Genomic DNA, 20,257 nt, shown 5'->3' on the forward strand with positions numbered 1-20,257 from the left:
CTTTACCTGAAGATTATCACAGAACAGTGTATCCAAATGTGTTCATTTCTAGATGTGCTTTTTCCTTTAAAAGATTGGATTGGACAACTATAGGATATAATTGAAGTTTCGTTATCCAAATTCAACTTCAAGCTCTGGGCCTGAATCGTTAAGGCAGAAGAAAGCTGGAAATGGTTTGGCATGGAACTGATATGGAACAGTCCTCATATCTCATTTACTAGTTTTTATGAGCATTTAGGTTCACAGATAAATACTGGTAAGAGTAGTTGTATTGAAATAATTCCATCAAATTCCCTAGTGAAATATGAGAACACTGAAGTCAATGGCAGGAGTTTGCCTGAATGCCAGGAAGGCCTAGCTGTTTTTCCTCTTCCCATCCCCCTACATAACCAGGACCGAATCCATAAACACAGGTTTCATTTGCAGTTCTTTTTATGCTGGATACATTGAAAAAGGCTCATTATTGCCTCCATCTATTTCAAATGGCATTTCTTTTGCTATGAAGAGAGATTAAGATAATTAAGAGATTTTTTTATTAAAAAATGGCATTTGGTCTTTCTAATGAAAAGAGCTATAACCTTTAAAAGGGCTTTGCAGCAATTAAAAGGCAAGTGGAAACCAATATAATTTTTTTTTTTAAACAGTAATATTGAGTTCATCTCTTCTATAGATCCCTCCTACAAATAGAAATTTTGTTTCTAGAAAAAGTCAGACTGAAACACATAGACAAACTATGCTGGGAAAAAAAACACTGGAAATACTAAATCTAAAGTAGAATTAATTTTCTCATTCAAATACAAACAATGAACACTGACTATATAAAAACCCTAAAATGTTGTTTTATAATCACAGAGTTCATGCTTCCCACCTTTCAAAGGACAAAGTTCACCCAAACACCTTAAATTCAGGCTTATAAATGTTAGAAAAAGTGTTCTACCCTTTCTTTCACTCAATATTTTGATTTACTAGAAACAGAAGTCAGAGTAGTTTCTTTTTAAATCCCACAGCAACATCAGTGCTGCTTTATTTACCAGCAGTGGAAGAGCCTCAATTCGAAATTAAAAAGCAAAGTTAATTTTTAAAGCGAACTTGCCAATTTTATGGATTCAAACACTAAAGACTGTCATATTACCAGAAACAGTAAACCAAAATTCGTGTTCTAATACATACTTTAAAAAAAGACATAAACCCCTTAACACTTTTAATTTTATTTAATAAAGTAACACACCTGAAAAGTCACAGAATATCAGTTCAAGAAAATCCGTTAGAAAAATTAGTCAACAAAATCTTTAAGTCTAAGGCGCCCTCCAGTGTTCGAAGAAGAAACTACACTTCTAGTACGCGAGCATTTGAAGAATAACAGCATGAATAAGTCTGCCTGTCAAGGGAGAAGCTCCCTGACTCACTTAAAACAATTGCATAAGATCATGCATAACTGACAAACCAAAGTCATGATATTAATTAAAAAAAAAAAGTACTATTACTTTTCATGGATTTATATTGGATTTACAGATGTGTTGTGTCCTTTTTTAGTAGAGATGGATCTCTTCAACGCACACTAATTAAAAAAAACACAGTAGCGTGTGCAAAGTATGACAAAAGCATTTCTTACAATTTCTGGCATTGACAAGTGATAGTTCCTCACAAAATACCTCTGTGCTCATACGACTTGTTCAAAATTTTTTTAAGGAGCCAAACCAAGCAGTTTATTTAACAGGACATATGCCCATGGTAGGCAGGAAGTAAAACAGTGCACCTACAGGCAAAGACAAACACAATAAAGAAAAAATAATACATTATACAAATTTATAATTAATACCACACAAAACAGGAAGGTCACATGTATACAGTCATGTTCATGGAAGCTCACTAATTTTCCTTTAAAAAGGGAATTTCTGCATTGGTATCTTTCTTCATTTTTGAAGTAACAAATCTGAAGACGTTTTCAGTATTTGGCATTCAAACAGAAGAACACTTATGTCTATGGGACAAATAAAAATGTCTACTGAAAGGATGGCTTTGTAATTTAGTGTTACTAGCTAAACCCATGTAAGTGATTTTGAAGTTACTGGAACAGAAAGAAGGCTGCGAAACAAAACTTTTTGAACTGTAATTCTCTGCATACTAACATTTATTGTGTATTTCTCTTCTGGTATTTAACACTTTGTTCAAACAAACAAAATCTTACGTACAATTTCAGTGGTAATGACATAACATGCTTTCAAATATATGTTAAGAAACAGCAGAGTGGTTAGGTCTTAAGGAAAACATCTTGAAAGCTCTTGGTTTGTGTATGTGTTCAGAACTTATAAATAATAAATTAACTGAACCGGTGTTTAAAGTATCTTTCCTCATTAGGGATGGAAGTAAGAATGCATGTGTATTTCTAAACAGGTTTTTACTCTCCTGGGTTCACCCTTACAGGCCTGTGTGCAATCTGCTTAGGCAGAGGTATTTTCATCCTGTACAATCAGATTAGTTATTAGTAATTGATTCCATTCATCTTTTATAACGTTTGAGAGATGTCTCCCTGCACCCCCCCCCCTTTGTCTTATATTTAGTACAGAATTTAGTTATGTTACAGTCAGAGAAGTGAAAATTGATTGCCTTGTGATTTTGTTAAAAAGTGACATTTTGTCAGGGCTGCACTTTGGTTCAGAATTAAGAGTTCTGTAAGGGGAAATAGCTGATACACTTCTCCCTGCTATAGCTGAAGAAATCTTTTAAGAAATTGAAATTACAACAAGGTTTGACCAAAATATCTTACAATGAATATTAAAAATATTAGAAATAAACCTAGACAGTGGTATGCAAAAAGAGGTAGAAAACACTTCAGAAGTACACAAGACAAATATATTTACATATATATTAATATAAATACATTAAAACCAAGCCATTGTCCCTGCAAAATTCACAACTGTGCATAACCTCACATGTTGCAAATACTTACATTGACTTCAAAAATAACTAATGAGAGTGTGCAAAACTAAGCATGACTTTATATATTTTGCAAAGTAGTACAGCTTCATAAAATAAACCATTCACTATTCAAATTTTGGCTCTTCTTAGCAATTTTGCTTTTATTTAGTGATTTTTCCTTTTTGCAATAGCTTCTCTGATTTGGCGATCAAGTTCACTTACAATGTGGTCTTCATGATTATATACACCTGTTCTCAATAGGGTATCCCTCTCTTCTATCAGACGAGAAAGATAATCATCCATGTTCTCATTTAATTTTCTAGAATGAAGACTATCCACCCTACCAGCAGAATTACCTCTTACATCTTGCAATTGCTTTCTCTTTTCTTCCTGTTGCTTTAGCCTGATGATGATAAAAAGGAAAGAATCAGATGAGCCATACTGAAAAGGCTCAGATTATTTTCATGCAAGTCTTTATGTTATTTATCTACTCAAATACTTAGCAAAATAAAGAAATCTATATTAACATTTATTTTATGATAACTTGTGACCTTTTATAATTCTTAAATTCTAACAATACCTTTTTCATATGCATAACATGTAACTAGAATACTTGCTACCAAAGCTCCTATTTTGATAACGTAAACAGCAGTCAAAAGGGTTCATCATATAGAAACACTGCAGACAGCCTCTAGAGGACAACATTAGGTATACTTGAAGTTTTAATGTATTCAAAATGTGAACCATAGGTGCATTTTTTTCTTAATGCATCAGGTATCCATAGAATGGAAGGCTTACAATAGAAAAAGTCCTCATGCTGTTATACCATGACCATAACAACACAGTAGAGCTGCCTTAAACATAGATTTTCTATGCTGCAGATTTGTATTTTATAACTGTCTTTTATAACAATCTTTACCTAAGAGATGCCAAAAAGTGCTCTTTTGTTAGACTGACAGCCAGCTATAATCTTGATTTAACTGAACCTTCTCTTACTTTAAGGTAGACAGAAATAAAAGAAGTGAGCTCTTATACCTGTTAAGGTCATTTCTGATATCCTCCAGCTCCTGTCGATCTGTTTTCCCCAGCTCTTTTTCTTCTGCTGCCAAATAGCGCAACCTCATGTGCTCCAGCTCTTGTTGCTGCTTTTTAAGGTGAGCCATTGCGTTTTCCTGTTCACGCTAATGTGGGAAGGAGTGAAGACGTAACTCAGTTGACTATGGGATTACATGTAAAAGTTTAATTAGAGTGACATGAATTAATTCCTGAAGTTCTGCTCATGCCAGTTAAATCTCCAGTAGTACTATAAATGCACATTAAGCATTAAGAGTTAAGCAGAATGCCTTAGCTGCAAGCATCTACAATGCAGTAAGAGCAGGTACTATCACAAAATGCAGTAAAACTGTCCAGGCGGTCACAGGCTATCTGAAGCCCAGACACACACATCTTGCCATTAAAAAAAACAGCAAATGTATTACAAACCGTTTTAGAAAACATAGCTAAGCTGGTAAAACTTACGACTTGTGCAACTACTCAAGATACTAAGACTTACTCTTTTGCTATATGGTATTTTAAGTTATAACTTTGAGAAATAAAAACTAGAAAAATGCTGAGCAACTACAGGAAACTTCCATCATCAGCTCTGTAGTGACTAGTGTCAAAGCTCCAACAACTACTTTTTGAAATTGCAATCAGCGGTCAACATACAAGCCTTGAGAACAAAACTCTGGTGAGGTTTCCTTTTATGTTGTCTAGCTTTATGCAAAGTTTTAGATAACTTAATTCTGTGGATTTAATTAATCTATTAATTATAGAAGTTTACTTGATATTTTTTTTAGCTCTCTACCCTCTACCAACACTATAGCAGAACTAGGCTTTTAGTCCACTAAAACTTTGTAACATTGCCGAGTCTTAAAGACAAGTGTGGTCCTCTCCAACCTCTTTTCCTCACAGTTTTCCATATGACTTTGTGCACTAACTCAACACAATTAGTCTTTACACTCTGAAATAGATAACCTAACATAAATTGGCATTTCTTCCTATAGTTAAAAAATAAGGCAGGAGGTTACAAAAATATACTGGATCTAGACACATTGTGAAGTGCAGGGTTACCTTTGTAATTTTGACATTGCTTTCATGTGAAATATTTGATTGTTAATACAGTTGGGTTTATATTTATTATAAGGGTACAAAAAATAATTGTCTGATGTGTGTGAGCACATTCATGATATATTCAATCTAATAATATTTGGAAGAGTCTACTCAGGTAGTTTGCTGAATTTCAGTTTCCAGCATCTTAAGTGCTCCATGTTGACGATAAAATCTGTTTATACCATTTCTTTGTGAAACTCAAAACCTGTAATTACTACTGTGAGCAGGCAATGCAACAGACAAGTACTTGACAACAAATTATAGCTGTATGTAACTAAAAAACATTTTGTTATACTAAATCCAACACAACACCCAGGCAAGTTATATGTTAAAACTGCAATGACACACGCCAGAAAGTCTGAAGAACTTAGAGGGATACATACTAAAACATGAAGAAGGAATCCTGCCAAAGAGTCTACAGCTGATATATGACAAACACAAGAAAAAGCACTCAGGGAACGTAAGGCCATAGTCTGTCCTTCCCCACCAAGAGTTCACTCAGGAGGACATTACTATGTAGAAGTATTGAAGACCAGTCTCAGATTGAAGTAGGAAAGGTATTAGAACAAGTCACTACAGCCAGTTGATACTTCTCCAAGAGCTTTCAAGAGTTGTAGGGAAATTAAAAATGCAAACTCACAAGTCTAAGCAGAAGTAATAATTCATCACTAAAATTGGTGTTGACACCACAGGAACAACTATTCCCTCATTTTTTATTTTGTTCTCTCTTTAAACAAAGGGCTTAGGAATATCTAGGAACTACCAGCAGGACTTACTTCCACCATGGCCCAATTGTTTGAAACCGCAACTAAAATCAAAACTAATTAAATGTATGGGTACATCAAGCAGAATGAATCCAGCTTTTGCAGAAAAGTCACACTTCCACCTGGTCTTAAAAAAACCAAACAATGCAAACCAACAAAGGGCCACACCAAAGAAACCACCTACAACCAAACACAAAACTAAGCTGTCATGGGAGAAAGTCAGAATACTTAAGGTCTAGAAGACTAGAGAAAGGAGAGCAATAGATCGTTTCCACTATAGCAAGAAGGTAACAGTGGACTCCACATGCATTTACCCTTTGATATATTTATAAATAAGGAAGTAATTCTCTAACAAACAGTTTGCCACCAAGACAAAACTATTCAGTAGGGAAAATGTATATGTTAAACAATGGGATATTATAGGGACAGAAATATTAATTAGTTTGAAAAGCAAACAGATAAATTAAGAAGAATACATTCATTGATGTCAGTTAAATATGACAGTCTGAATGCAAGCACTGGCTCACAGTGTACTTAACCGACTGAGGGCAGCAGGTAGAAGATATTCAAAGAAGCACAAGATCCTAGAAACTCAGACTGGACATCTACTGCTGGCCTCTGTATGGACTCCATTGATATTTCACATCAGCTGGCTAGTTTGGTTTTTTTCAACCAAATGAAAAACAGTTTTTAAATCACAGAATGCTTTGAATTAAGATACATATTTGTGTTTTAAAAAATGATATAGATCAAGCATTACTGCTGAAATATTTAGCAGAGACAGAGGGTGTCTTTTTTTTTTCCACAGAGTCTCAGTGAATATCAAAGGGGTATCTCTCTGGCTTCCAAATATCTTGACAGACAACAGCATCCAGACAGTAAAGCCAAAGATCAAGTATACAATAGGCTATGAGGAGGAATGGAATTCTCTTTACTATTTTGATAGTCATACTTATCTGCAGTTGCTTACTTGGCTAAACACAGGCAGTATGATAAAATGCTGAACATGATCTAGTCTCAAATAGGTTGGTATGAAAACAGTACAACTTAAGTTAAATAAATGGACAGAAAATCTGATTATCTCCATTACCCAAAGACTAGAATTATGACAAGAGGTTAATATTCTTTGAGACCATCACTATTCCTCGTGCTCTTACTCAATCTTCTAAATTAAACCCTTTTCAAAATGAAGGAAGTTAAAATATTTATGTGTTTCAGAAAAAAAGAAGTTGAGATTAATAACTTAAGGCAAACTTGAGACCCCAAGTTATTAAATCTCCTTTATAAAGTTCTATTTAGCCTCAGGTGATGAGTTGTTGTCCTGTGCATGTAGAACAAGTCTAGAAATTTCTACATGTCTGTCCCTACAGGTAAAAAAGCTCCATAATTCAGCATGCTGACTTTTCCCGATTAAACAACAACGCTCAAGAAACTTGCTATTGCATATCCCTGCTGTACAGCCTACACATCCAAGTTCTGTTTTTGAATTGCTATTGCATATCCCTGCAGTACAGCCTACACATCCAAGTTCTATTTTTGAAATGAATTTGTGTAGTACAACCTGATTTTCCTATTGACATTACCTAACAATGGAAAGAGTCTTGGGGGTCACCCAATAAATTACATAAGAATGCAATTTACAGGCAAACTGTCTCATCTTTAGGAAAAACTCATTACTGCTGAGGCTGACATTTTCCCCTTAGACGATATAAAAAAATCTAGATCTCTTACAGAAGAGAGGATTTCTGTCATTATCTCCTTTTCTAGCCTTTCTACCTATGCTGATTTGTCAATATCATTAGCTTTAGTCCAATCCATTGTTGCAGATGGTAAAGAAAGGATTAACTCTGTAAAAAAAACTTCCTTGCTCTGCAGTTTAGTTTATTCATGCCCTGATTATCCCATTTTAAACTTGAACTGCTGTCATGTACATTGGTCAAATTTTTGTCTCTTAATAATGCTGTGAGAGAATTATTTTTTTTTTTTAAAGGTACAACCTTGGGCAAACATTATCTGGAAAGTAAATACAGGAAAACTAACACAAAATAGAGTAGCACAGCAAGACATTAACAAGATAGCAGAAAATTACATCCCTGCCTACTAATGAAATGGATTATAAAGCCATATAATATATACTAATTAGTAAATGGCTATGACTACACTGAATAGAAGTCTTCTAATCCAGTCTTCCAGTTTGTGGAGCATATTGCTAAGATCTATAAGGAAAGGGCTTTGAAAATATTCTTATAGCTGCAACTCTGGAGGAAAAACAGAACTGTATGACTGGTCATAAGAAGGACTACAAGCTTGATGCCAAGTTGATATGTTATTATTTGAGGCAGGAAAGCTCAATAATCCAGAGGTTTCAGCTGTTCAGCAACATGCTCACAATGGCAATCTGATACCAAAAAAAAAAAAAGTGCATTTAAACAAACTCAAAGTATATATTAGAAGAAGTGTATATCCTGAAAATTAATGAAGTCCAATGAGATCAGGAAGAAGACAGAACATTCCTAACACTTTCCTCCTGACCAGAAAGGATCTAATTCAATATATTGGTCTTTTATGCCCTCACTGCACTAGTTGGTTTCAAAACTGTAAGGTTTTTTGATTAAGAAACATCTTTACTGATATTTAATAAAACCAACAAAAGGACAAAAGAGAAAATGATGCTGGATGCAGTTCTTTCCTGAAGAACCCTTTGTTCAGTTCCTGCTCTTTTTGATGTTTCTCTCTGGGAAAAGTGGCTGTGATTTTTTTTTTTTAATAAAATAATCTGTGTTACCAATGAGCAAGCTTGTTGGTCAAGATAATATCCCTAGATTTGTAGGAAAGAAATTCCGAGTATAGAGAATGCTAAATTCTTTTCTCAAGAGTACTCTTACCAGTACATTTTGTCTCTAAGTTAACATGAGGTAGGATGTTCTTTCAGAGAAATGTGCTTATAAATTTAATTTGATTACTAATGCAACTGTGATGTAAACATGACCAATACTTGGCATTTCTTTCTTTAGGAGGAGGGAAGAGGGAAAAGGCAAGATTAACTTTAGTCTTGTAACAAAGTCAAGAATTTCTGTAGCCTGTTATGCCACAACTCATGATATTAAGCACAACAATAGTAAAATTAAAAAATGATAATGAAAGCAAGAAAATTATTTTATGGTGGATCATGTCTGTAACTTTAATAACACACTTTGTACTCTGCAATTTTCAAATGTCTCTTCCAACATTAGTCTTTGGCTCCTTTAAAAGTGTCATAACAATTTGCACAGGGCATAACAACAAACTTGCTCTATATATACCCCAAGCAGAGCAATAAAAATTCATTTCCTAATAATCCATCAATATAAGAAGATGACAAAGAATATACAATAGTTTTTTGATAAGAAGTGAGGCGGGCTCATGTTCAATTAAGTTATACACATTTTGGTATGATTCGTTGAGGGATCATAAAAGATAGTCTTTTGTTACAATGAGACAGAAGGATCTCTCATCAGTGATGAAACTAGTGTCATTTGATCAGAAACATTCAGGTATTAAATCCACTTTTTCCATGACAGTTTAACAATTTGTTTGGCAACAAACTTTTTTTTTTAAAACTGAAGAAAGAATCTAACTGTATTGCACAATAGTTCTTGCAATGTAGCAGGATTTACTGAGATCTTCCAAAACAAGAAAAAAAAAAATATAAAACACTTCTGCAGCTACAATACTAATAAAGCAGAGTCCAGCATTTCTGAAGCTCTAACTTCTTAATTTTATTCTGCATATTCTTAAAAACTACACTATAATAGAATACTAAGTATTTGTAAGCGTATCTCAGCAGACACACATTTATACATACAATCTCACATGCTTAAAATTCTCAGTCAAGACTTTATGATACACTTCACAGTTCCAGAGACAATAAGCTCCTATTTATATCCTGAAATAAAGAACATTTCAGATTAATTCCCAACAGCTTATTGCAGCCAGTCAGGCTGTTTTAAGCCTCAGTAAGAACTACTAGAGTTAAAAAATTTTAATCTTTTAGAATTTTACATTAAATTTCAGATAAACAAACAGTCCAGAATTACCAGTTACCAGACTAAAGATAACTTTATGAAAGTAAGATCCACTAGATATTCAGAATTTGTTAACTTAACTCCTGTATTACCACCTAGTTATCACCAGCCACTATCCCAGGCAGCCATAGATGAACAAACGGTATTTTGTGCAAATTACTCTGAAAATTCATTTTTCAATAAAATCTTAAGTTGGCCCATGTAAGTTCTCTTCCACTACTTTCTCAGCACTGCTATTCATGCTATTCCTGTTCTTCCAATTTTCATATAAATTTCCTTTCATTTTCCCTGCCTCAGCAAAACATAACCAATACTCTTCTCTTGTTAATTTGGTATTTTGCTATCCTTCCCTTAGATCCCCACAAAGAAAATAAATCCAATCCAAACAAAGCCACATGCTACTTATCAAACCATTTATTTCAATGATTTATTACTTTTCTTTATTAGTTTGTACCTCCAATGTAGTGTTTGGGACATGAACACTGTTTAGGAGTTTGCATGGTAGGAACTTCAGTCACTTTTTGAAACCTAAGGTACTACAGGAATAGCGACATTAAATAAAAATTCACCAGCAATAAACTCTCAGAATTTCAATTATAATCAGATCATAAAAGAATCCCTGTATGCCTCCAGGTGCTCTAGTTAAGAGGCTCTTCAATCAAGGAAGCACAATCTTTATTTTGCCATAGCTGCCTATAAATCCAAAAGGGAGATGTAAACATACATACACTAGACTAAACAATGGCTAAATAGCAGCCACTATTCACTCTCCCACTCACACATACCATGCAAGTCTGTGGGAAAAAAACCCTTACGATTGAAGCTTGAAACTCAAGTAAAGTTTTCTGAAAATAACCCAGAGCTGACAAGTCAGTAGAAGGGCCTGGATGGTTTCAAGACACAGTTTTTAACCAAGACTTGGACCTCCAACTGGTTTTTTTTTAGTGTGTGTGTATGCTTGCCTTTTTTTTTGTAAACGAAGATTTACATCCCATCCTTGGGTAAATTACTTATAAATTAGTCATATAATTACTGAGTGGATAAGCAAGACACTGGACAAGACAGAGTGAATGCCTGCCAGTCACAGCTATGTTGTTTTAAACAAATGCATCAGTGCTAGTTTTAAACAGATCTCTAGAATACAAACACATTAGGAGATTTCAAAAAAGTATTTCTCTCAGAACACTGAATAATCTATGCACATACATTTTGATATTTTGGTTTTCTAGGTTAGAACAAAGCTGGTCAACTGCTGAAAGTAACATTTTTGCCAGCTTTCATTTTTGTTTTTATACATTGCTTCTTGCACACAGATGAGCACTGAATTTAGCATCTAAAGATCTCTGCAAGTAAGTATGCAGTGTGCAAATGAAACGTTTGATTGCTCTCAGAAATAATGCTCACATACTTAAAAACCATGGAAGTCTCATTTGTGTAGTACCAAGACCTCCTAGTCAAGAAACTTAAGACAGTTTTTGAAACCTCTAAATACGATAAAATTTATCTGGGTGCATAGATACACAGCAAACTTGTTGATATTTTTGTCTTCTTAAAGCTGAACAGGGGTGTAACAAATGAAGTACTAATACAACTTGCACTGAGTAACAGAGAGAAGAAAAGTAAGCTTGGTGAAGTCTGTTTTCACTAAGCTTTATAGACTGTTTGAATTCAACAAACTTCTGTATTTTGGGAAGCACACGTAAGCATATGTATATGTGTTCTCATACACTTTAGATCTTTTTTTGGTCACCACAGTGCTGTGTTTAGCATTCAAAATCCTAGACATGGAGAAGTTAAGAGCATTTTGTATTAACAGTCTCATACTTTCCTCAGTTATGTAGTGCATATCTCATTCTGCAAAATATAAAACCATCACATATGTGAGCTAAGAACTAGTCAAAGTAAAAGGAAACTTTAATTAAGGAAACATTGACTTTTATGGTTGCAAATCAGAAGAGTATTTTACTAAATGCTCAGCCTGTAGATTATGCTGCTTTAATTCACAAATTGACTGTACTAGGTCACCTTTGAGTAATGGAAATCTCTGTTTAAACATTTTTTTGGCAATGGGCACAAAGCATTAGATCTCATTTCCAAGACTTAGCAGCTGGGTTTTGTCATTAACATTTATTAACAATCTATGATACGGCTTTCAGCATCTAATCCTTGCTACACAAATGTTTTGTATAGTTCTCTAGAGAGCTTCGGTGTGACAAATTACTGGCACAGTTTATAGCTCTGTGTCTATTCACCAGAGGCAATGCAAAATTAACATGGTACTAATCCAATTTAAACAAGAATTGGTCAGACTATGCACAACTGCACAAATCATCTGAACTAAGGCAAATCTAGAATTACTGAAGCAACAGTTTCCAAATTTATATTTAAAACACAGTAAACGGTTTTTGATCAGTTCTGCTTCAACTTTTATTTGGCTCTTTAAAGTCACTTAAATCCTTTATCAATAGGCTAAGTATGAAATGAAGCACAGGAGTATAAAAAACAAGAAGCTACTTAGAAAGGGTTTCTTCTGTAGTGGAAAAGTTTAGGTAGCATAATTAACTTCACATAATCATATTTTATGATTCAGAAGACATCTACATATGTTATTAAATTCAGATCATCATATCTGCAGTGATGAAATTTATAGTGAAAACCTAATAGTGATATAGACTACCATTAATCTAGCAAACCATGGTTTTCAATTCAACAGAAATTTATAAATATGGCAGTAAGAAAAAAATAGCCTGGATATTTCATAGCTGCTGAAGGAACCTTAACCACAGAGATAAATTCTTCCTTCTATCATCTTGTTGAGTACAGATGTTACAGAAATTACAGATGAGAATCCATAACTACTTTTATCACCAGGCAAAAAAAAAAGACCAGTTTTAAGACGGTATATAAAAATGAGTTTTTAATTATTAATAGTGATTATACAGCATATTCACTATCTGAAAAAAAATATTAAAAAAAGGTATTTATCAATTAGGTGGGCTTAGCTTCTTGCTCTTCAAAAACTGAATACTCTAACACTAGGAATGAACTGGGAACTAGAATACTTCAAAAACCCCACTTTTCCTTGAACAGGAAATTTTTATTACCTGAATACAGGTAATAAAAACCTCTTAATAAACTTGAACTATGAAGCTTTACATATAGGTAAAATTTTGTTCAGTAACAGTGATTAACAATTTACTAATTTCTCTGTCAAAACCAATGGAAAAGCTTGCCATTCTTAAATATACTGTTTAACCAGTGTTTATTGTAATTCATGAAAGACAGGCAATGACAAAAAACAGAGGGCATATGGCTTCTGTGAGGATGAAGCTGCTACTCGGTAAGTTTGAACAGTATTTAAGTCATATGCACATGACTATAAATATATATACATGTATACATACACACACACAAGCTCTGTTAAAATATAGCAGTAAAAAAAGTGTGCTATGTTAGTATAAGAGTAGGATTTCCAAAAGCAGGAGAAAGATTCACTTCCAGTTTGAATTTTTGGCAAGGTTCCCTTGTTTCAAACCATTCAAATCTCAAACAACTGTTTCTAAAAGCTAAGATTAGTTTCTCTCTTTACTGTTCATTCATTTTATAACTAAAATACAAAACAGTTAGGACTGTAACTGACCAAGATGACTAGGACAGGAACACAATATCTTCTCTGAAAGTGCTGACTGAGCATTATTGGGAATGGGATTAGTAAAAATTCATTTTTGAATCATGACAGCCTTCTTCGCAGACCTGAGCCTTGATCTTCCCTGAGTTCAATATTAAACTCAAATTGGTTTTGTTGTTCTAATTTCTGTAAAAATTCTAACTCAGAGCTTTAGTTTTGCAAAGACAAAATGCTAATAAACCAAAAATAGCCAGTAGTTCATAATAATTTTAAGTAGCTTCCAACACTACATTAAACTTAGTTCTCATATGACCAAATAAAACCATCATACCTGCTTTAACCTTGCAAGTTCTTTCAAAGCTCTTGTCCATTGTTGTTTGTAGTGCAGCTTTGACTTGGTAGCTGACTCTAATTTTCTTTCAAGCTCAACCTAAAAGCAATTAAAATCATATCAGCTGAAGCAATAACAGCAGTAACAATCCCTGAAAGATGTATATATACAAAGGGTCTGGTTTAAGAAAAGTGTTTATGTAGTGTAACATACAACATCATCTAAAGCTGTTATGTAATATAATATAAATATTATGGCACATGAACATTTTCTTGTTTAAATTATAGCCTTATTTTTATTGGATAGTCATCCACACAAAAAGAAAAAGATTAGGTTTTAGCACTAAATCTGCTGACGTAACCTTTAAAGATTCTCAAATTAGCAATACCTCATCCCCTTTTATTTTCCAAAGTAAAAACACTAATTTAACAGAAACACTGATGAATAAATCATGCCTTTAAAAGGTGTGCATTTTTTTTTCTTTCCTGCAGTTGATGGAAGATGTGTCACATTATTTTCTCTGAAATAGTTATCTCTTCAAATTGTGCTTTAAAATCTGTCTATTGTGAATCTTTGATCTTACTGTCTAAACAAAACTTTTAAAAAGTTACACTCAAAAAATACAAAATCTAAAAGCATATGAGGTTAAGAGTTTAAAAAGTCTGTAGAGACAGAAAGGTATTTTAAATAATTTTCTTGCACTATTACAAGTTACTCATGCATACAGCAACACACAGACTGGCCATATATAACTAACTGCATTCTGGGCCAAGAAGCCTGATTCAATTTTTTTTCATCTTATTTGGTGAACAAATGGACTCAAGACCTCAGCGTAATTCTAAGCACAAAATATCCACATCTGTGGTTTTAATAAAGCAAAATACTGAAGTCAACTTATAATAGTAATTCCATTCCAGTGACAAGTAACACTATCTCTTTTCAGAAATTATTAACAAAAAAATACAATGCACATAATGCCATATCAGTCTAAATAAATTCTCAAGAGAAAAATAATTTAGTTTTATAACCAATCCTCAGAGTCCCCAGCATAAAAGCACAAGGGCAGCAATTTAAATAAATATATAAGTTACGTTTTCTCCTGCTTTAGTCTCAAACACTACGGCTTCCTCTATAGAAATAAGGTCATTTTTGGCATTACTTGAGTCTGAATATTCAAAGTCTGAAGAAATTGTTGGAAAAAATAAAACCAAGATGGAAAAAATTAAATAGTTTATTGTGCGAGATTATTCTTTATCTCCCTTATTAGTGAGTGGAGCATTGTGACAGCTTTTAAAAACTAAAGAAATCCCAAAATACCTTTTCTAAAGTCAGAAGATTTATTTCTGACTGTAGCTGGATTTCTGGTTTGTTATTTTGCTGTTCTTTGTATTGCTGGAATTCCTTCTCCAAACTTTTATGCTTTTTCTCCGCTTCAGAAAGCTACATTAAAGATAAGATATTATGCAAGTTAGCAGAAAAATCCATTCATAGACAAAGAGTTAGGCTGCAGAACTTGTTACTCATTAGTCCTTCAATCAAACATCTTACTGTCAATCATATGACATTAAACAAACGCTGAAAGCTACACACTCATAATTAATGATCTCCTGATGATGGCATACTATAATGTTTTAATAGGAAGAACTTTAAAGAGGATCTTTGCTCAGTACTGGAAAGAAAAAAAACAAGTTTGTCACCATATGCAGAAGTCCAATATTTATAAACACTGCAGTTCACATTTCTAAAACCACTTGCAGAAGAAACACAGAAAACAAAACTATTTAGATTTATGCATATCTTTTAAAGAACAATAATAGTGTTATTGACAATATGAAGTTTTTTTACTTACTCGGTTTCACCAGCATAACTTGTTTAGGAACAGCCAAATAACAATTAGAAGACAGACTGAACTAGAAAGACTTTAGTGACTAATGATTAAAGGCCATGTACCTTACTGTGTACTTTCATAGTTTAAAATAAGACTTTATAAAGATAGAACTTTGCTTTTCACCATAAACTGGTAGTTTGAAAAATGATGCCAATATATAATTAGTTTGTTATTAAAAAAATCTAAGCAAATCAAATGCTTAACAACTTCTTCCATTATAATATATTAAAAGGTTAAGAATTTATGTTCTTTAAAAGTAGCTTCATCTGTTATGTTCAGCTATAAATACCTTAATGGACCTGACGGAACTCATGCATTCCAACACAGATTACAACTGGAAATACTGCACTTATATTTACGTCCAACTAACGCAAGTATTTCTATGAATTGTATCCAACAGTTAAAATACTGTGTGAAAACATTTCAGAGAATTAATTTCTGTTTCAAAGTGTTATACATCAATATTTTAAGTCTTTCAGTCCTAAGTCATCTCTATTTTTCTTCCAAAATTTCCCTTCTACATCTATCGTTTTCTCAGAATTGATGTAAGAAAGCAAAGATGCTTCCTAATGAACCATACAAAAGCATAGTTCACTGCAGTTACTTTTCACATATAAGTGAAACAGCCTACTCTGACAAAATATACTATTGCTATTGCTTGTCGTCACTCTAGTTTTATAAATTTCTTTTTAAAGTAGACATACAGTCATGATGCTGATGACAAAAACAGTAACTAATTTCTGTAGCTATGAGAAGTGCAGCTTTCCTAGAACTTCTACAAAAATGTTTCATTTCTTGTTTGGTTCTGAAAACACTTTCAAAAATTGAATTTCTAGTGAGATCTCAGGTTATGGGCTGTTAGGGAACTGCACATATCACACCAACAAAGCACCTGAAGGGATTGAGTGATGTTCTTCAAGCTGGCTGCTTCAAGAGCCTTCTCTCACACATAGTAGGGCTTTCCTTAAGTTCCCTTCTAACTCTTAATAGTCTGTCATTGTGTGATTCTGTGATTATGAGAACTCTACAATGCAAGTGTGAAAATTGTATACTAACAAATGTCCTTAAAAAGGTAAGAAATCAGTCAAAGCATATTTCACTAATTCAAACTACCATAATTTTCTCCAGAACATTCCTTGTCAAAAAGCCCATGAAAATACAGAAACAAAACCCTAACATTCAAAAAAGTAAAGAAAGAGGCCCACCAGACCTAGTAAGAAGAAATTTCTGCTTGCACACATTGCAGCAGAAACCAACCTACAGTGAGGCTCCAAAGCAAACCAACAAAACCCCACTATACTCTCAGCAAAGCAAAACAGAAGTTTGTCTTATGAAGAATACATGGTAACAACCAGCTCATATTGCAGCACAAGAGAGATTCAAAGTGGCAGGAACAAGTACAGAGAAAGACAGCCAGGATGATCTGCTGGAAGGTATACCTTCAGATAAAGCAATTAAAAACACAGCAGAGTCTGTGTTCGGAAGAGAGACTGTATGGTAGACACCTAAGCAATCAAAAATGGTACATAGCACAGGCACTGAAGCATTCTTCATAATTCTTAAACAATGATCTTAAATATAAGTTTTTAATTACACAACAACTGAATTTTAGAACTCACTGACACAAGATGCTGCAATGCTCAAAATAAAAATACTTTTCAAAAGAGATCAGATGAGTTGATGAAGAATACTTTCATTGATGGCTAGCAAATATGAAGTGCTGCTTGTGGCTGAGAGTAGACGTAATCCTTGATGGTAATGCCACACTATACTAAAGTAGTGCTTTCTCATTGTCCCATTTCTTATTTTCTTGATGTTTAAATCCAATCATTGTATAAAGGAATGCTGAGCTAACCAGATCTTTGGTCTGATACAGTGTGTTGTGAATAGGAAAAATAAAAGTGACACTGAAGGTATTGTAACCTAGCTAAAAAAGTTACTGGGAATGAAATGAATTTGGAAGATGACTCCCAAGTGGCAGCATTTGTCTGCTTGAGCCTGAAGAATGATTGGCTGGCTTGTGTGGACTGATATCATTGGTAGCTGCCAACGACACATCCACAATGCAGAAGTGATCCACTTGTCACTTTGAAGTGGATTGTATTCTGCAGTTTGAAACTGTTCATCTCAATTCACCGATGATTCAGTAGAACAGCCAAGATTAACGTCTTCTGTATTAGCATAATTTTTTGTATTAGTGATATTTAAGTTAACTACAGCACAGTGAACCTGTTGACATGAAAAGCTAGTATCAGTGTTCAATATTCAACTAAAAACCCAAAAATATTTCATAACTCTTCTTAATACAAAAATATGCCTTTGACTGATACAGTTCCACAATTAGTCAAAGCCACTGTGGGATAATCACTAACACATCAGAAATGAAAAGTATCAAAGTAATTCACCTAAATGAACTAAGTATTTAGAAAAACACCTATGCATTACTAAGAATGTGTTAATTAAATGTTTCAAATGTTGTAACTACTCAAAAAAAAAAGCTAGCAGTGACTTAACATTTAAAGCATTCCACAAAAATTTAAGAAAATAAAGAGAATACTCTCATTGTTAGTGCAAAAGCTAGCTTACAGGACAAAATAATGTGGTCTAAATTTTATTGGTTTGAACTACCACTTTCAGAAGAGAAGATCACAATAACATAATCCTACCCTCTCCATTGCCTCAGTAAGGCTAATAGAAACGCCTTTTCACAATGGAGTAATAAATCGCATAGTCAAACCATGAGATGTTTTTCTAGATGTTAACTCCTAACAATTTATTAAGCTACTGAAATGTATACTGCTGTTTATGTTCTACAGTATAGTAATGTATGTTTGTTGTTGCAGTTTCTTTTTCAGCATTAAAAAAATCAGAACCCAATCACATTGCAAACTGGCTCCACTATTAAGCAAGACTAACGGAGATGGATCCTAGCACGTAGCTGACCAAGCAGTGGAAATAAGTTTATTACACTACTGCCAGAATGTTTGTCTCAAAACCATTGCTCAACTTAGTACAGTTATTTTTTTGAAAAAATTCTTACTTAAAATACATGGTTGAGCAGAAAATGTAAGTGTATTTACCCGCTGCTGTAAGCGGAGCTTATCGTTTTCCAGTTGTTTGATTTTTGACCTTTCTAGTTCAAGCTGGTGTGCACATTCTTCTCTGGCTCGACGCACAGAATCCTGTAGCTCCTGCAGATTTCGTTCATGCTCTGCTTGCAACTCCTTCTTTACTCTTTGAAGCTTAAAAGTGAGAGAGATTTATACTAATCCATAGGTGCAAAAGTTTTATTTTAAGGACCTTTCTTACAACTGTTACAACTACTCATAACAGATTATTAGCCATTTTAGAAACACTAGAAATTCCATTGTTATCTATAGGTTTGCTATATACTCTTTTATTGCCTTTCACTTTAACTAATGAACCACAAATTACTACATTTGGGTTACAAATATATCCCTGCTTGACTACTGTAAAAATGGAGTTGTGTCTTTATTGTACTCTGTACATGGAATTTCTAAAGGCAAATTTTATGTCCACCTTTCCACTACAAATTAAAAAGCTAAATATACCCCTTCACTGCAGGAACAGTGAAGACATAGCCACAGCCAAGATGCCTTTAGATCAGTACAACTGCATTCTTCAAACTGAGCATATTGAGAGAATTTCTCTTTGAGCTAAACAGGAGAACAGTCCTTCACACATTTCAGCTTTCTAGGAGGATGTTACTAGCCCAGATAACTGCTAGTTGAATAGAAACCTCTCCAAATGGCCCACTTCTCAAAATGTGTAATTGCTAAATGAACCCTACATCATTTTGTCTAGACACTTGGAATCCACTGATTTTTATTATCTCTAAACCCTCAGGTCAGATTCTCACTACACTTAGAGCAAGTTTGAGACAAATATGTATGACATTCAAAGGAAATATTTTCACTCATACCTAAATGTATTCAGCCAAACAATCAGGCTCTTTTGGATAGATGTTAAAGTCAGACAGTAATTACAGCACAAACTGCATCTTGAGGGGTACAGAGATTCTGAGTACAAAACAGAACACAGGCTCAACTAGCCAGTCCCTGTGTTCAGAGCTTTAGTTCTGTTCATAAGTACAGGAGGGCCAGATATTATAATAAATGACTAATCTGAATTACAGGAGGTAAGTGAGTGTTTGTTGGACTGCTAAATCACCAGAGCTATATAATTGTGAGTTAGTTCTGAAGTACAAAAATAGGTAGTTTATTTTCTTTCTCTCTTCATACAGCTAGCTCTCCTGACGGCTTGCACCCCATTTCCTCATACTAAGAGTCCATATCACTTAAAAAAAAAAGAGGAACTCTTATCACTGGATAACAGATTCTAGACAATTGCAGTTTCTCCCAGCTCTCCTTCTCACCTACTATTTCAATGGTGAATCTAGCAATTACTGTCTGAAGACACTCTTGCATCCATGTACAATGTTCAACTGACAGCACTAAACTGAAAATTGAGATATGTTGTTACATTAAAGTC

At 33.9% G+C, this 20,257-nt stretch overlaps 1 protein-coding gene across 6 annotated transcripts in view; it reads right to left on the minus strand.

Annotated features, from left to right (window-relative positions):
* Positions 1–2,099: 2,099 nt before the first annotated feature.
* CEP120 (centrosomal protein 120) overlaps positions 2,100–20,257 on the minus strand; it is a 38,988-nt gene continuing 20,830 nt past the window's right edge. For all 6 annotated transcript variants that reach the window (XM_062018919.1, XM_062018917.1, XM_062018916.1 and 3 more), the window contains 5 exons: positions 18,826–18,987; positions 15,175–15,297; positions 13,858–13,956; positions 3,955–4,100; positions 2,100–3,322 (listed from right to left, as the gene is read on the minus strand). In XM_062018919.1, coding sequence (XP_061874903.1) covers positions 3,085–3,322; positions 3,955–4,100; positions 13,858–13,956; positions 15,175–15,297; positions 18,826–18,987 — 768 coding nt within the window. In that variant the 3' untranslated portion in view covers positions 2,100–3,084. The remainder of the gene's footprint in view (positions 3,323–3,954; positions 4,101–13,857; positions 13,957–15,174; positions 15,298–18,825; positions 18,988–20,257) is intronic.

The sequence above is a fragment of the Colius striatus genome, chromosome Z (genome assembly GCF_028858725.1).
Source record: "Colius striatus isolate bColStr4 chromosome Z, bColStr4.1.hap1, whole genome shotgun sequence".
NCBI lineage: Eukaryota > Metazoa > Chordata > Aves > Coliiformes > Coliidae > Colius > Colius striatus.